Genomic DNA, 18,498 nt, shown 5'->3' on the forward strand with positions numbered 1-18,498 from the left:
GTGCGGCCGCTCGGCGCCACCGGCGGTTGCAACTAGAGTGACCTAGTTGCAACAAGTTTCGCGAAGGCGCTGTGAGTGCGGCGCTCTTTCATCGTCCGCTACCGTCTGCTTCCGCGCTTCGAATCGTCGCGAAGCGAACCGTCCACGCGACGAAAGATCACCCGCGCACGATGCTCACTGCGCCCGCACGATGCTCACTGCGCCTGCGCTAAACTCGTTGCAGCCGCCGGTGACGCCGAGCGGGCCACCACGCGCTCCGATGTTTCCTTCAACAATGGGCCGCTGAGTGTATGGGATGCCCGACTTCCATGTTCATTCCGTCTGGATTTCGGCGTTTTCAACTACAGCAATGGAATGTAGTCAGTGGAGTGAAAATCATTTTTATTTACACGCATAAATACCTTAACAACCCTGATCTTACACGAGCATATACTTGCCCGTCGTGCTTCACCTGACGTGTATATTTACATGGCACCGACAAAATCTGTTCGTGTAGCAGAAAGAGGCGCAGATGATCTATGTTATGAAAAGTTAATGCTACACCATCATGCTCTATGTACATGTTAGTAAAAAAAAGTAATGTATGAAATAAGTACTTCTATATAAATTAATAGAGAACTTTCGCTTAGCGGAAACGTACTAGCGTATGTATGTATACGTACACCGGAAGACATTAGACGCTGGCAGTAGTAACCCTACTAGATATCCTACTACATAGGACCTCGATACTAGTAGTAACCCTACTAGATAGGCCCTAGATATCTAGGGACTTTATCTCACCGATCAAGGGTGTTTATCTTCACCGAGACTCAGTCATCAGTTATATTTCTATGCCTTTTTTTTTTTCGAATGACTAAGTCATGCGAAAGTAAGCACGTTTCTATCGCATAATGATTGGTCGCAAGTTCGCGACGTCACAAGCTCGCTTGTGACGGCGCGCTGCTGCTCACTCGAAAACGCTGTCTGGTTTTTCGATGTACGTTTCCGCCAGTGTTTTCCTTCCTCTTTTTTTTTCTTTTTTTTTTTTGCTGCGTCTAAGATAGCGATGAAAGACGTGTGTTCGAGTCGTTTTTCTTAATCGACTTCCGAAACAAGTTGTTGACGGTGGGCAAACGTTTGCGATTCTCGGCAGCGTCGATGCAATCTAGGTGAGTGTCTTCCAGTCGACGGACTCCATGATCCACTTCTGGCTTCGACCTCCGTTGCAATCTTGCACGCGAACGCCCTGCGCTCCGCGTTTACTGGGCAGGTCAAGGCAGAGCTTGGTTGTCTTGTGCACAATTTCTTTAGTCTGAAAAAAAAAAAAAATAAGACAGAGAGAGAACCGGTGTTAACGAACTGTAAAATCTGACGGGATATCTGATCGGTCGTGTCGCTTCAACATGAAATGAATGGTCGAATCGAGCTATTTGACCTCGTACACTGTGTTGAGGGTTTTGAACCCGATAACTACCTAAGTCTTAGCTGTCGCGGTGGGACAGTGGCTGTAAGGTTTTCTGCTGATGATCACGAGGTGGTAGTCTGGATTCCAGGCTGTATTTTGATAAAGAAATGGGAAAACGCTCCTGTCAAGTGCTTTGGCTTCATACTAAGCATCATCAAGTGGTCAAGGTTTCCGGGTCCCACCACTAAGGAATCTATATAGCTGCTTTGCGGCGTTAGCCTCCTGATTCAATCGATTACCCTGGCATTCTTCTGAAAGTGCACGAAATATAGACAGGCGATCGCGATACGCGTGCCGGGCTGATTTTGTGCACGTATTATTCTCTAACTTATCAGAAAAATTGCTCGCAATGTGGATTATACCTTAGGATCGTAGCGCCATTTCTGCCTGGGCAGGTTGTTGCAGGCGATCATGACCACGTTGGTGTTGGCTTGAGACTCCGGCGAATCGAGGCAGATGGCTTCGTCCGTCATTAAGAAGCCTTCTTCAGTGAGCACGAAGTACTGCGTGAGAAGAACGCCAATAAAGCGCACTTGTAGCGTAGCGTAGTTTCAGGTGCCATTAATATTAAGCGCGAAACCGCACAACTGGCGGGACGCGCTACCAACGGCATGTCTTACGAGAAAGGATAACTGGGCTAGTTTGTGGGAACTCATGTTAAGGCAGGTAGCGCAAAGAGACACGGACACAAGCGAAGAATAAGTGCACGGGACAAGCGCTTGTCCCGTGTACTTATTCTTCGCTTGTGTCCGTGTCTCTTTGCGCTAACTGCCTTAACATGAACGGCATGTCGACAACACTTATGCTACTTATGCTCTGCAAGCTTTCTTAGATTACATGGGGCGTTGCCCACTATTTGAAAATTACTGAAAAAAAAAAAACACAGCAAGAAGATTCCACATGCGATATAGCAACTTACTGAACAGCTTCACTGATAGCTCTTTGAAGACGAGTATTGAACCGAGAGAGCTGGTAAATTTCATTTGACGGAAAAAGCGAAACAGAAAAAAAAAAATTGGAGCTATTCCACACTGTGCAGGTGAGTGACCAGCGGAGCTGACGGGCGCACTCCTGTCTCTGCTCTCGCCGGCGTTATTCATAAGCGCGTTGCTCCTCGATCGTTCTCACAATGTGCGGCCGACCCATACTTGCCACTCACGACCACGCCAGCGCAGCGCCTAGACTCGACTGACTTGGAGAAACACGTACGAGAAGCGTACCGCTCCACTGAAGCTTTCTAAACCACTTGTTGGTTGCACTGCCTCCGAGATCGGCCCACCTTTCACCGATCCACGATGTCATTTGATGACGTCATCATGATACGTCATCGCTTCCTCGGATGAAGTCACGTGGTTTGTTTTTTTCGTTCGTGGGCGGACGCCACAAAATGAAGCAGGTGTACCATTTACAGCTCTGCTATAGAAGTGATATGTCAACTGCCTGCTGTCAACTTTGAACTCCCTCTCCGCACGCTTGTTTATTATTATTTTTTAACGTTCTTTGCGTAAAGCTGTAGATGGTAGAGCTGTCAGGTTGATGCAGATTCCTACCTGCATAGGGTAGTGCGTCAGTGAACATTCTTCGAGCACGACCTTCCCAACCGGTTGATGATAACTCTTGGAGCTTGGCCTCACGAAGCACTTCCCGCTCTTCTTATTTCTCACCTGGAAAAAAGTTTGAAGCGCTCCAATTAAAGCCTAGTCGGAAAACAGAAACAACTAAATCATACACGAATTCGACAAGAAAAGGTAAAGCTTCTGGCATCAAGCTCTCAGTATATCACGACTGCAAGAATATCTCCGAAAGAGTTTCTATGAAAGAAAGATTGTTCTCATCCTATGGATTCGAATTCGAGCCACCGATTTTACTCGGGCAGTAATTCCACCAATTGAGCTATAGCCAATAGACAGCCCGCTAAGAGGGACTTCGCGAGAAGGACCGAAACACAACTACTCACAATATAAGCGTCGCAGTCAATAATAATAATAATAATAATAATAATAATAATAATAATAATAATAATAATAATAATAATAATAATAATAATAATAATAATAATAATAATAATAATAATAATAATAATAATATAATAAAAACTGCAACGCTTATATCATGAGTGTCTAGTCAAAATGTATTGTTGGGCTGTTCAGTCTGCCATTGCTTGCAAAAGGCTCGAGAGAGAGAGAGAGAGCCCGAAGCACAAGCAGAAAGGCTGTGATGGTTTAGAGTTTCCATATGTTCCCTGACCGGGCGAGTTATGGGGAAAGTCGCATGAGTTCCCACCCTACATTTTTCACAGAAACTGTGAACATGTTGAGACTTCACTTACAGACCGGTCATAGAAAGACGTACTGCATATTCACGGTCTTCTTTTTTTTTTTTGTGCGTGTGGACTTATTTCAGTGGTTTACTATTTGCCCTTAAAGGGGCGCCGCAACATCTGTTGAACATAGTCCGAAAACGCTTTCGATCGCTAGTCTAAGCTTCTGTAAACACGTGAGCCAAATATTATTGCACTGCACGAAGCAGTGAAATTTGCGATTTCGTTTTAAGAACAGGCAAAAAAAAAAGAAAGAAAAAAAAAGACGCTTGCTCTTTCGTCGTCAAACCACGGTTTGTACATTTTTGAAGAGAGTAAAAGGAGCCACCTCAGCATTTTATTTATTTATTTATTTATTTATTTATTTATTTATTTATTTATTTATTTATTTATTTATTTATTTATTTATTTATTTATTTATTTTCGGTTGTGAGGGAAGCAACTGCCTCCTACCTTTCCGAAGAATCTGTTGTCGCCGGGCAGGAAGTTTTCCGGCCATATGTTCTCCAGGTACCACCGGAAGTTCTTGCAGTGCAGCCTTTCTCGAAGCTTCTTGCGCTCCGCCACGTCTTGCGGGGTGTAACTCTTCTTCATCTCTGCGAAATTGAGGACACGAATAACGCGCTCAGCCGGAGATGCCTTTGCGCAGCAAGTGTCCGCGTGCACGCTTTCGAACTAGGTTATGTAACACAAGCGTTGTAATACCACGTCAGTTCTTATGCCATATTTGTGGCCGCGGAGTTTAGTATTGACCTTTGTCTACCGCTAACGAATTTGTGGGTGCGTGTGGCCAATTACGTGAACCATTGCGGCACGTAGGATATAGACACGAAAAAACACGCGCTTGTTAGCGTACTGTGCGAAATTACGTGAACGCCGATAACGAACACCCTAAACATATTGGGCGAAAAGTGAATGACTGCAGTTATAGTTAAAACAGAAAACCTTGAAAGCAAATGCGAATTATTGAAATGTAATTGACAATTTTTATTCGTTTGGACAGGCAGTGCAGATGAAAGCATGTAATTTGGAGGACTGTGGGAAGTATTGCCAACATACCTAGACAGTCGGGAATTTTGCTTCACCACATAAAAGAAAAAGTGTGTGGAGAAACAACCTTTACATTACATGTTCTATCGTTTCTCTTTTTTTTTCCCCTCACATTGAACACCCCGTAGAGTGCTGCCGTACCGCGACGCACAATGGTATTATTACGGATGATATCCTACACATGTTATATTCTCTTTCGATACATCGCTGATACCGTTCTTGTATGAATGAGAAGTGCCAGAAGTCTGGCTTCACCGCAAGAAGAACACTTGTGTGAAAAAACCACCTTTACGGTATTTATTATTATTATTTCACTTATACACTTGACGTTTTGCATAGTGCGGCCGTACCGTGGCGTGCAGTGGTGTGTTTTTTTTTTTTTTTGCCTATGGTATCCTGCGGATACTAGCCGTTCTTTTAACACTTCACAAATACCGTTATTTTATGCAATCGTGAGTAAAGTACTGAAATTCTGGCTTCACCACAAGAAGAGCACCTTTGAGGAGAAGTGAGCTTTACATTTTCTTTCGAATATGTTCAACGCTTTTTGTAATGTTGCCCTGTCGAGCACAGAAGTAATGATTAAAACGAGGTCCCGCACGTGCTTTTTCTTTCGACACACCGCAAAAGTTGTTCGCACGTGAGAGCGTGCATAAAATGTTGGTAAATCAGCTTCACCATAAGGAGGATACCTGTAAAGAGTAGGGGAAGGCAGCCTCTATTTTCTTTAACTTTTATTGACACTTACAAACACGTTTAATGTAAAATTATATGATTTTTCTCTAAACGCTTTGTATAGTGGTGTTTGCTGTCGTTGCGCTGCAGTATTTTACGGCAAGCGTAGGGCAACTCGCGATGGATTTATCAAGGGATCACAACCATTGTTTGGCGGTTATGGAGATTATGGAATAAAAATGATCGACAAAGTCTTCAGTATCTTACTAGACAACGATTCCGGCCTCTTTTGACTAATGCTAAACGTGACAAAAGTGAAGACGTGCGCTCTCCCTCACCGCGGTTTATGTTGAAGTAGAAGTTTGCCCACTCGTCCATCCAGACGGCCGCCACTCTGGCGAGGTTGGCGAACAGCACCTTGCCCACGCCACCCGGTTTGGGGAACGTGTAGGGTGACGTGCGGCGGAACAGGTGACCCACGTGCGAGCACGGCACCACCTCCACGGAGCCGCCACACTGCCAGATCTGCATCAGTTATGGGAGACGGCGTGCGTGTGTTCGTTCCCTGTCCTTCGAAGTCTTTCTATTCATGGACCTTTCCACTCGAAGACCACCCACCCACCACCCGTTATTTATTTTTACAGCGTCAGCTGTCCAGAGAGCTTGAAGAAAAAAGAAGTCTGATCTGTCTAATTGTTTCGTCTTCGTTCACTATTTAGCTGCCTCGTAATACAAGGTAAAGAACCAGGAGCCTGCCATTCGCGAACGGTTAAAATTATAATAGAAAAAAGGACAAACAAAACACAACCAAACCGAACTGTTGCGTTATGTCGATGGAAATCTCTTACGCGGTGTAGCAGACGACAAGTTTTTTTCACATACAGCAGGTGTTTCTCATTTCTTAATCTACTTAAAACAATAAAATTCCAAGCGAAGTGTATCCTTGCGAGCGTTTCTGCATGTTTTTTTTTCCCCCTATCTTCTTATCAGTATCCAGGAAAGCACGCTACACAGTCGCGGGCCCTTCGTATAGTTCTCAAGAAATCCGGTTCAGTCATTAATCGTAGCTGGAAATCTTCAAGCCAGTACGTAGCTTATCGTATTATTCACAGGCTGGCTCACCCTGAATGATATCTCCATGTTCTCTCCTCCCCAGATGTCCATCTGGTCGTCGTACGAGCCCATCTCGTAGAAGTAGTCCCTGTCGATGGAGAACAGGCCGCCCGCCATCACGGGCGTCCTGCGAGACATTCCGTGTGTTTACTCTATATTAACTGTACAACACAGCGACGAGTACCGAGTTGAATTGAAAACACGACTAGCGGGATCGTCCAGGACCGAGGATCGAACCCGGGACCAACGTCTTTCCCCAGAAAGGCGTTGGTCCTCGGTTCGATCTCAGGACCTGGACATATTTTTCGGCAACTGTGAAGCTTTCTTTCTAAGAAATCCGTATGGATTTCCTTGTGGCTTCTTGCTACACACGGGTGGTCGTCGATTTTCCTTTCTTAACCCTTCCACCACCTTGCGGGATTCGCAGAACTGATTCGCAATTATTGCACGTAACGAGTTCTCTTCTCTACATACGGATCTTTCGAGCAACTCAAGAGGTATTTCGGCAAACAGCTTACCTGAAAGGCATCGTCGAGTTCCCGTTCCTTCGCTTGAGTTCTCTCTGGCCGACGGGGAACCAGCGGAAGTGCATCTCCCAGTTGAACGCTCCCCAGTGCATCTCGAAGCTACGCACGTAGGCGAACGTCTCGTCGTTGATGATGTCAATTACGGGGCACACCACTCGTTTCCTGCGAACAGGGTTGCCACTGACTTTCGAGTAAATGTCGCCAAACAACGAGCAGAAAGTCGCCAAAAGTCGCCATTTTTTTTAGAAATTTCGCCAAAAAAGTCGCCATTCTAGATGTGTGCGGCATATCCTAGTAATAGGGATTTTCACTGATGTATAGCCCCGTAGAATACAGTGCCATTCAAAGCCCTTAAAGTATCTTGACATTTCTCAATGCCAGCCGCATCGCCCCTTCACCATGGGAGTGCTTGGTGCACCTGGTTCTCCGACTAGCCGCAAGATGTGCGCGGAGGCGCAAGTATGAAAGGATAAAACGCTCATGATATCCTTCCATCCCTGTCCGCTCGTTTCAAAGGTAAAAGTGCGGTAAACCTTGGGCGAAAGCCGCGAAGGCGTTGTTTGTAGACAGCTTTACATACCCTCATATGAAAAAAAAAAGGATTAACAGGTTTATTGAAAGTAGTAAGACAGAATTCTTACAGGTATCGTTCATTAGTGAGTCTTATACCTTTCAGTGTGAACTAATATGATACCGGACGCCACTGTCCCTTTCATATATAATCACTTATATCTACCTGCGTCAATCCAGTGCTTTATAATTGAACAGGTAGACATTGTAAAATGTTATATAGCAATTGTTTTCATTGCACACGCTCACCGAGAACAGTAGAAAATGCCTGAATAAATAATTTTTTATTGCACGAACACCCGCGTATCCGCCCATCTTCGCTATACGAGCTCGATTAGGGGATACTGCAGCGGTGAATAGGTCGCCAAGCTATTCAGAATAGTTGGAGCTTTGGCGGAACAAATGGCCGGAACACACGACCAACCCGTCATCTAGCCCCTTCAGAAGCGAAACTTTAGCGAAGCTCTGAAGCATCTAGATGAATCTAGATGAATTGAGTTAGAAGCATCTAGATGAATTGAGGAGATACACACGAGTTACAGGACGGACATACAGAACGGCGCGTAATGTGCACCTCAAAACCAGAAAAATACAGAGAATAGTGCCGTTCATTCGTTGGGAAGGCACTGAGCTTAGGATGCATAACTCAGTAGAGACCTAAGCTGAAAATCGCCAAAAATTCGCCATGTCGCCATTCATAATTTTAGGTCGCCACAGGCCTCTAAAATTCGCCAATTTGGCGAAAAGTAGCCACCATTGGCAACCCTGCCTGCGAAGTAGTAGTGCAATCTGTACTTCAGACAGAGAGGAACCGATGTATTGTTCCTTGTTGCGTCGAACTAGTAGTTTTCGGATAGGGTACAGTCAGCGTCAAAAGTTTAGGGACCACGAGACACAAGAAAAAAGCTGAAAATTCCCGCTGCTTCCGCAAATATCCTTGAATTTAGTCTTGCAGGTTTGTTCGAAAACGCGCTAACAAAATGCACTGTGCAGTGCGAGTGAATACACTCGCACTGCACAATACACAGCCTGTACCTGTCTTCAGCGATCCTTGCGAGCAGCGGTTCGAGCCAGCCCTTGGTGCACTCGCAGTGGGCATCGAGGAACGTGAGCACCTGGCCTTTGGCGTGAGCTGCTCCCAGCAGGCGAGCCCTGATGAGCCCCGTCCGGTTGCCGGAACGAAGCACGCGCGTCGGTACCGGCAGTCGCGACACGTACCTGTCCAGGGGCTCCTTCAGGAATGCTGCGCGTCAAAGGCGTTACGTTTATATACGTTAGTTACGTTCACACAAACCTGTGAAAGTCGGGTCGAGTCGGCTTAACAATAGGTCGTGTCCATGTAAACGCAACGTGTCGGACCGAGCTATAGCGCAGAGAAAGCGTACTCGGTGAACCCTCCTATGAGTGTGCGCTGACTCGACAAAAATGATTGGTGTGAAAAATGTAAACGCGGTCGAGTCGGACTTGGTCAGCTCGATTTCCGACTCTGCCCTCTCGCGTCTAGTAAACGAAGCTATAGTATAGATACGCCTTACGTACTTGGCAGTCTATCGGAAGTCTTGACTTCAGCTGCTGCAGCCATCTTGTGTCGCTACCTTTAGTGCGAGCGAGTAATCTCCCTCTCATTGATACGAAAGTCTGCATTCAGGTTACCTGCTGTGCTGGCGTGAACTGACGTTCTTATTTAAGCATAGCCTATGAACGGTGTAGTGCAGGGGAACATTGTGGGTCATTAGAGTCACGTCCTCTATAGCGCATAAACACATATATTGGACAGAAGCAAGCGCCGATCACACGTCTACCAGGCTAACCCCGCCGGTAGCAACATCAGCAAGACTATCAGCATACGTTGCATATGATTTAAGCTTAAGACCTTCTTGTGAATGCGAGCCCAGCAGTAGCGTAGCGAGAAATTTTTTCGGGGGGGGGGGGGGGGGGGGGGGGGGTTCAACTATACTTTACGTATGTTCGTGTGTGCATTTGTATATGTGCATGTATACATAAACGTGTAAAATTGAAAAACTTCGGGGGGTTTTGACCCCCCCCCCTCCCCAACCCCTGGATACGCCAGTGGGGCCCAGGTACTGGTTACATCGATCGTGAGGTTCCTTTTCTGACCAACATGTCGGGTTTTAGTAGTATATGCGGTCGCGCTCATTGGTTCAACATAATGTGTTCTCTGACAAGAACATTCTCCCAAGGATCCAGCCCAACACACGCGATAGTGCGTGCGTCGGCGATGGCCACCGGAACTCTCGACGAAACTACCCTCTACACCGCGACGCCGACGCGACTCACTTCTCTCGCTGGCGTCATCGACGAGCAGGATCTCTCGCAGCAGCCTCCGCGGAGATCGGTCGATGGCCGAGTGCACCGTCCGAAGCAGGGTCGACCAGGCCTCGTTGTGGAACACGATGATGATCGACGTGTCCGGCAGTGCGCTCACGTTGTACCACAGTTTCTTGCAGCTGCGAAGGTAAAAACGGAAATGTACAAAGTGCCGTTACTGTCGTTCCCAATGAAAAGATCTCGACAGCAGTGCATATAGTAGAGGAATAAGAAACATGACAGCGACGGCGACGCTGACGGCAAAGAGCCGTCGAGAGTGTTCACATAATTGCTATCGCAAAAATGATAGAAGAAAAAGAGATTTGAACCAACTTGCATAGAGGGCATCCGCACATCTGCGACCTCCATCGGCCAAGCGACAAAGATCGCAGCGAAAAGAAACCAGAATTAGACATACAGAGCAAAAATAAATAAATAAATAAAAATAAAAAAAAGACGTGGAAAGGAAAACGTTTATGTTCTAATGCCGAACAATAATACTTTCACCTGACATGAAAACTACAGGTCATCCTGCTTGCTTCCTGAACTTCCGAAGGGTCTTCTTGCTGCCTGCGTTTCGGCACTAATTATCTGTACGATCGACCTCCTAAGAGTACACGCCGACAACTTGCGTTTATGAGGTGCTATTGATCTGTAAAACAAAGATACAATTCTTCTTCTTTTTTTTTTCGCGGGGCTTGCTGTAGAATGTAGGAGTAAGACAAATTTGGAGTAAAGCTGCTTGATGCAAGTTGCCTCGATCAGCAACTATGTCTCTATAATTTTGTTTCACTTATTTATTTAGTCATACTGTTCGTCCTCTTTTGAGGGTCGTTACAGGGAGGGTGTCAGTTATTGAATTATACGATAACATGTGTGAAGAGTAGTTGCGAGATAACTTTTCTTAAAATAGCATTTCTAATAAAATACTTATAGTACACTCACGGTTACATACATTTGTGGCTCATAATATTTGTTACATAACTTATGGAACACATACAACATTTGAAGTAAAAACACAGTGACTCACAATAAATGACTAATTAAGTAAACAGTTTGAGCAAGATGCGTATCTAGAGCCACCTCGAAATCCGTCAGTTTTTTTGTATCCCTTCATTTGGTAGGTGACTCCGCAGTTTAATATATAGGTCAGGAAAGAAGGAAAAGTGGAATACATCTGTTCGACCTAGTATTATAATGTAGCTAGTATTACCTGGTAATATAATCGGCATTGATAGCTCGCGGTGCTCGTACCTCTCTTTCCTGGCGTCCGGAAGTGATCTGTTCAGGGGAATCCTGTCGCTGACTAGAAGGTTAAACTTGTTCACGTGGAAGAGCAGCTTGCTGCGCGCTTGCTCGTGGGGCAGCACCATCACGGCCTGGCCATCTGCACCGGCGTTCTTCTCCGGTGCGAAGTCGTTGGCGTTGAGTATCTCTGCGGATGAAGGAGCAAGGCTAAACACGCTTGTACGTTATTAAGGCGAAAGCCTTAGGCGCCTTATCAATCGCGAAAATTGACCGTCGGTGTCGTCAACATAAGTGATGCAAAAAATCATCATAACGTGATAACGTCACAGATGGACAGATCGACAAAATTTATGACGTCACATAACGTGACGTCACGTGATGACGTTATCACATGACATCATAGGTCGGCAAATTCACTCATGAGTCGACTCACTCAGACTCACGCAGACTCAGATCGAGCTGTGAGTCTGAGTCTGAGTGAGTACTGGGGTGAGTAATAGTTTGGTGAGTTTGAGTCCGAGTGAGTCCGGCTGCGGAAAACTTCGGCGAGTTGAGTCCAAGTGAGCCCTAAGCGCAAAATATATGTCATAAGTGAGTCTGAGTGAGCTCCACAATTTTTGCCGACCTATGCATGACATCGTAGCTTATTCAAAGGTGGGCCGATCACGAAGGCTGTGCAAAACCTCCGATCCAGGAGGCAGTGCAAAACCACGTTAGGCGCAGAAAACTTTCAGAGGGGGCGGGGGAGGATCACTACATCGACTGAAAAGAAGATGGCGGCTCTCGCCTTCGAGCCCTCTTAGGCGAATTCATAAGGGACCCTGTGAGTTTTTTGACGGGGCATCTTTCCCGATAATCAGCATTACAAGGAGTTTTGAGCAAGCAGCGTGCATTAAGCAGCACTTCTTGTTTGGTCTGGAAGCCGCAATGCGACTGCGTACAGAAGTGAGAAAAAATGTGTCATGAAACTCACGCTATGGATATGGATATGGATATAGTTCGCAGAGAAAATTAACGCCAGTCTTGCCTTTTTAAATTTTGCGTCAGGACTAGGGCCCCGAGGATGCCAGTGTGAAATTTGCTGTTTTTTTCTGTCTTAAAAATTACTTTAATGGGCAGTGTTTTGAACTTTACAGGGATTGAGTCTTCCATGACTTTGAGTGTCTTGTTGTCCTCCTAGCTGTATTAAAAAAATAAAGTAACAGACAACATGTCTTGCGCATATGCTGCTGAAATACTCGACTCTAAGAGAAATCGCTGCATGAAAGCCAAGTTGGCGTCACTACCTATCTCGCATATGCCTCGCCTCTTCCACCCCCTCTCTTCCTACCTCCTTTATTATAGCTCTGCATGACCGGCCAAGCGTTCATCCGTGACAGCACAGGCATACCTGTTACTTGGGAAATGAAGTCGAACATCATGCGTTAACTTCCTTTTTCTCAGTGACATGCCTTTAAATCAGTTGTCAGAATTCCATTGTTTTTATTAGGCTGGGCTGTATATCTCTATATCAGTTCACTTCAGTTCATCAGAAATTAACTTTCAGGACAAGCCGCTGCACTTCTTCACCCTCTTTTCTTTTGCTAGGAAAGGTATCCTGTCTTCCTGCACTTGAGGAAGAATAATTTGTAGTAATATTCTCAAGTTAAGTGAACATTACCACCCGTTTCAATTAGACTGGGAAACAAAGATTATCACGGTTCAAGATCGAACCTTAGGGGGCAGTCCCCCCGTTTCCAAGAATATGAGATTGGATCCGTAGACTCAGTACGGCATGGCGTCTCACATAACTTGTGCGGCATCGACTTATAGACTTAATATCGTCATAAGTGTGCGCTCCATTTTTATTTTTGTATCCCCTGCGAAGCTTGCTTTCTTTGGGACTCGACCAGTAAGGCGCTGAGATTCAAGTTCACATGGACAACTCTGCGCACGCCTATGGTCCCTGCTACCCTTGCATGTGTTTCTTGGTACGCGGCTGTATAGTACGTCAGGTCGGAAACGCCATCGAAAGATCGTGAGCGCAAACACTCGGAGAGGTTGAGGGACGGTCACGCGTACCGTCAGTAAGGTTAGGCGTGTTCTCCCATGGCAGGCCCTTGCCCATGTAGTGTCCCACGATGACGTGTATGCCTCTGCGGTTGATGTACTCCTTCTGTCTCGAGTCTCTGCGGATCCACTGACGCACGTCCGGGTCCTGGTCCTCGTGGTCGCCGGTCCAAAGGGTGCCGTGCCTGGTCGCCACCAGCAGGAGAGCCACGGACGTCAGCGCGGCGGCCACCAGCGCCGGACAGCGCCGTAACCGCCGGCCGCAAGGCGTCCTCACCAGCCGCATTGGCGAGACGCAGTCAACGGCCAGCCGCTGACCGCCTCTGTCTAGCTTCCACCGGTGCGCGAGGCTGCGCCTGCTTGTGTCGAGCGACTGACCTCATCCTCGCTCTCCTGCAGCTACCTGGAGGACCGAAACGAATACAAGTCAAACGCACGGCGTTCTCCCAAAAGCAGCATCACGGTCTAGGGAATGAAACTATTGCATGAGATTAGGTGTCAATCAGACATTGTGTTCGCCAATTAACGGATGTTAGATGTCACAGCCGGCGTCTGGACTTTGCCACATCATTGCAATGCCGCCGATCTGTTACAAAAGCTGCCTCCTCCCTCTCAATGTCAGGCCTTTGACGATTTCCAATGGTAACAATTACTGATGTTGTAGGGCCACCGACAATAAAGCACCGTTATGGAACCAGTATACAGTGATGCGATCATGACATGCATGGATGGTTGTGGATGCGTGTGAGTTGAACTCACAAGCTTGGAGTCCTGGTATTTTCGGTAACGAAGGAGTTCATCGGTGGCTGTTACAGCTCATAACCAGCAAGGTCGGGTAGTGATGCACGTGCTCTACTTTAAAACTTTTTCCCATCTTGACCTCAGTTTGCGATAAATTGGTCTTATTTTAACGCTAAATAATGTTGTATATAAGCTTACTCAGAGTTTCAGAGGGAGAGGATGGAGGCCCGGAAAAGTATTTACCAAACAGCAGGGCAGTATTTTATTGGTCAATAACCTGTCCACGGCCCGGCAGTGAAAGCGTAACAGTCTCATCAATGAATCCTTATTCACAATGAGAAAAACAACACTAACGACCGCAAGCAATTTTGCTGAAATATAGCTTGTGAATCAGCAATGCCGACGTGTTACTTTAAACCATTCCTGCGCAAAGAACGCAATTGACTGTGTTCACTTCGTTGTGATCTAGAGAGAGAGGTTTAGTTACTGAAAGGCAGAGAGGTGGGCCTGAGCGATAGCATGCTAGCCTGCTACTCTACACCGGAGGAGCGGAAAGGGGAGAAGAAAGAGTCATTGATGACGATGGTAAGTAAGGGAGGTGAGTATGTACAGTCCCGTCAAGGTGGCGCAGTGTTATAGCCGCTCATTCAGTCCAGTGGCTTATAGGATAGCTCTGACCGCTCTTATGACCACAATTGTACTGTTGGCGTCAGGCCAAGGGCCCAACACAACGTCATCAGTTAATGGCCCTTTACATTACAACGGAGCACTGAATTTATCGCATATACATAACATAGACATTTTGCGATTAAGTCCTCTCAACGAGTGCCGCCTCGGTGTCACAGCTAGTTCATTGCGTGTTACTGCCCTGTACCATGCAGCACAGTCATAGCGAAAGCTGGAAGAGCGGCCTTTCTAGAGCCTTTTTGTAAACTCACTTGGGGCAGCTACTACAAGTACACTTGCATGGCACCCACTACGCGATAAATCATAATAATTTTTGTGAAGGGAAGCACGCACTACGCCATTATTCGATAATCTGCGGAGAAGCGAGGTACCCGCTACACTTATATGTAAGGCATTATGTGCACTTTGTTGATGCTGCATGTGGCTGATGAGGATGAAGAATTATGGCTGAGCCCTTTAAAGCTTTACACGACCCACTCGTTACGCAATTCACATTGTGCGACGCCCGGCTGTTATTTTACTCTTCTACCCCGCTATATTACACATGTTAGCGCGATTTCTCGATCGACATGACGTCTGTATAGGGTCTTTTTGCGAAGGAGTTTCAAGCACCGGCGTGGATCTGCAGTAGAACACTCGGCTGCCACGCGGAGGGCCGAGGTTCAAGTCCCATCTGATCTTCGATATTTTTTTCTATACTCAATTTTTCTTATTTCGCGCGAAAGCGGTTGCGGACACGGGCGCGGTGGTGGCGGCGGGCAACTACGGCACTGAAATTTGCCGTTGTTGTGATCTCATGACAGCTTTCGCTGTAAAATGCAAGTTATAAGGAGTCCTACACAGTCAAAATATACGCTAAGAAAGGGAAAATAGACAAGCACCCGTTTGTAGCACAAAGCCACAAGGAAATCCATACGGATTTCTCAGAAATTAAAGCCTCTTAGTCGCCGAAAAAATCCGTCCTGGTCCGGGGTTTTTCGGCGACTAAGAGGCTCTAATTTCTGAGAAATTCGTATGGACCTCCTTGTGGCTTTGTGCTACAAACGGGTGCTTGTCTATTTTCCCTTTCTTAAGCCTTCCGCCACCTTGCGGGATTCCGCAGGACTGATTTGCAATATCAAAATATACGCATAGCACTTTGTTGGTTTGGTTTAACCCATTCAGCCAATTTTAGCTTACATTTTGGAGTCGAGGTAACCTTTGGTCTTTTAATGTTCGTTTAATCTTGTAAGATGGGGCTGCCACAAACCTCATAATTCATGAAGCACGTTGTTAATGACCCAGGTAACAAAACGTGTTTTTTGCAAAAGATCTGGTCATGGACTTTTTTTTTTTTTTCATCTGAGATCACAGAACCATCGATAGGTCGTCAGCGCATCTGCTGTGACTTTCTACAAGATACAGGTAATCTTTGCCTAGACCTCATGAAAGAGGTCCACAGATGAGGTAGACCATACTAAAACTAGAAACATAACCATAAACTAGGAAACATAAATTGCAACACCCACAGCCTATAGACAAGAATCTCTGGCATACTGTTGCTTAGACATCTTTAAGCAGCTGCGCACTCACGCAACAGCAATATTGGTCACTCTGAATGCACAAACACGCACTGATAACGACTTTTTAAAGTATAAAAATGGGACCTCAGATATAAACTCTACAGCCACGCAATGCATTACACGCATATTGCTTGTACGCTGCTCCAAAGCCGGTTACCTTTCCTTTGCTTCGCATGAGTACAGCCTCGCAGGGCCGTACCCAGGAATTTTTTTCGGGGGGTGTTTGTGTGTATAACGGCTAACTTTGGCAGCTAGTGGTCGCTGTGAAGACGTGAAAGTATTTTAAGTGCCACCCGAAAAGTTAAAGCATGAAAAAAATATTTCGGGGAGTGTCAGAACTCCGTCATTCCCCCCTTAGTTACGGTGCTGCTAGAGTCACTGAATTTCAAGTGACTCTAGGTGCTGCAGCCTCGACTCCCTGTGCTATTTCGGCACACTGTGCAAGTGACACACACACACACACACACACACACACACACACACACACACACAACACACACACACACACACACACACACACATATATATACTATATATATATATATATATATATAATATATATATATATATATATACTATATATATATAGATATATATATATATATATAGATATATATATATATATATATATATCATCACTATCTTTTTACAGACTACAGTCGCCGTACAATCCGTATTACTTTCTTGAAATGTGGGTGTTATGTTCCCACGTGATTACTCATAGCTCCGCATTTCTTTCTTCCTCTTCTCTATCCAGACTAGCAGGCTATAGTGGACGCTTTCCTGCAAAACCGACCTCTCTGCTCGTTTTCTTCTCTTTGTCTGTCTGCCTGCCTTTAAGCACCCGTGCGAACCTTTGGCTTCCATTCGTTTTAAACTCGGCTTGCGTAATAAACCTCGTGGCCCTTATCTTGTTCCACCAACAACTAAGACCGCACCGAGAGTTGTCTTTCGGCCGTTCATTACCAGCAGCAGCGTGTTCCCCGCACAATGCCCCGCAGACCGAGAAACCCTCGTGCGTGCCGGTTCATTTGTACGAGCGTGAAAAAAAACCGTTTCCTCCTATTTTTAAGACAAAAGACTTGTACAGTTCTATGGCCGTGCAATGGTCCTTTAAAGACGGGGTACTTAGCAACGACCCCCTTTAGATCTCTTCGCACGCTCTTGCCGCGGCCATTTCACCACGCACGGCCGGCGCGTTGGCCGGCCTCTCGCGTACACATAACGCCGGCGGGCCTTTCACGGATGCACTGCGCTTCGCGGAGGTCACGCTTGGCGGCGCGCAGATAAACCGTCCGTCGTCCATTGTTGCGGGTTTCGCCACTTCTTCGCTTTTGTAACAGCGGGGGGATGCGCACTGCACGGAACAGTGCCCACCCGCTGTGCCTCGCGCCTGCGCGCGCTGCGCAGTTCACCGACCAGCCATCCGTGTTCGCATTCACGTTCTGTGCGACCGGCTTTATGTGTGTTTGTGTGTGCGAACGGCCGTAGGCCTATAGCGCCGTGCGCGAGAGATCTAATGCGCCGTGCCGCCTTCCTCGGTGGCAGCTGAATTAAACTGTCCGATGCGGAGCTCATTATGTAAAGAAAGAAATGGCAGAGAGGGGCCGGAGAGGAAGGGGCGTTTGGAGTCTGCGAGGGGACGAGTGAGTAAAGATAAAAAAAAAGAAAAACAAAGCGGTGGGGGAGGGAAAGGTGCGTTGCCCGTGAAGACACCCTTCGTCTGGCCTGAACGATTCACGCGCATTGCGTCTAGGTCACGGTTTCACTTCCTGATTTGCGTGCCTTAGCGGTGACGTCGTCTCTGTGCAGCGCGACAGATAAGACGACCCCTATGGTGCGATGAAAGACCTCGTCCGCTATTCGTGGTTTAGTGCTGAGACGTCAGGTCGCTTTAGTTATCCGTTGTATTAGCTAACCGCAGGAATTCAACACCTGTATGGGCCTGGGCGCGTCTGGCTTAAATGGCGCTCCTTTATATTTTGACGCCGGGGTCAGAGAGATCAAGACATGGACGTTGGCTTTGTGCCTTGTAGATCGTAACTCCAGAGAGAGGGAGAAAAAACTTTTATTTTCGAAGCCAAAGTCCAGGTCTGAGCTCTAGGGTGATGCTTTACGGACCACCCCTAAGATGGTTAGTATATGGTTAAGGAGAGTTGCCCACGAAGAGGGGAAACTTAGACC

The 18,498-nt window shown here is 46.5% G+C and overlaps 2 protein-coding genes across 2 annotated transcripts in view; both read right to left on the reverse strand.

Annotated features, from left to right (window-relative positions):
• The window catches only part of LOC119387010 (activating signal cointegrator 1 complex subunit 2), a gene marked incomplete in the record, with an annotated part of 88,353 nt that overhangs the window by 60,832 nt on the left and 9,023 nt on the right, over positions 1 to 18,498 (reverse strand).
• On the reverse strand, positions 371 to 13,721 carry LOC119387009 (polypeptide N-acetylgalactosaminyltransferase 1-like). The gene is made up of 11 exons (XM_037654313.2): positions 13,337 to 13,721; positions 11,282 to 11,462; positions 9,998 to 10,167; positions 8,735 to 8,942; positions 7,121 to 7,291; positions 6,612 to 6,729; positions 5,828 to 6,014; positions 4,218 to 4,360; positions 2,995 to 3,108; positions 1,807 to 1,947; positions 371 to 1,291 (listed from the first exon to the last, which is right to left on the reverse strand). The coding sequence occupies exons 1-11, from the start codon at positions 13,608 to 13,610 to the stop codon at positions 1,145 to 1,147; spliced, it is 1,854 nt and encodes a 617-aa protein (XP_037510241.1). The 5' UTR covers positions 13,611 to 13,721; the 3' UTR covers positions 371 to 1,144.

Source organism: Rhipicephalus sanguineus, chromosome 3 (assembly GCF_013339695.2).
Source record: "Rhipicephalus sanguineus isolate Rsan-2018 chromosome 3, BIME_Rsan_1.4, whole genome shotgun sequence".
Classification (NCBI taxonomy): Eukaryota; Metazoa; Arthropoda; class Arachnida; order Ixodida; family Ixodidae; genus Rhipicephalus; species Rhipicephalus sanguineus.

Bases quoted from the DNA above. Each gene is read 5' to 3' on its own strand.
- LOC119387009 (XM_037654313.2), bottom strand. From the start codon at position 13,610: ATGCGGCTGGTGAGGACGCCTTGCGGCCGGCGGTTACGGCGCTGTCCG. The intron at 8,943-9,997 runs GTGAGTCGCGTC...TTTGACGCGCAG, and splicing joins CGATGACGCCAGCGAGAGAA to CATTCCTGAAGGAGCCCCTG. The intron at 6,015-6,611 runs GTGAGCCAGCCT...TAACTGATGCAG, and splicing joins ACATGGAGATATCATTCAGG to ATCTGGCAGTGTGGCGGCTC.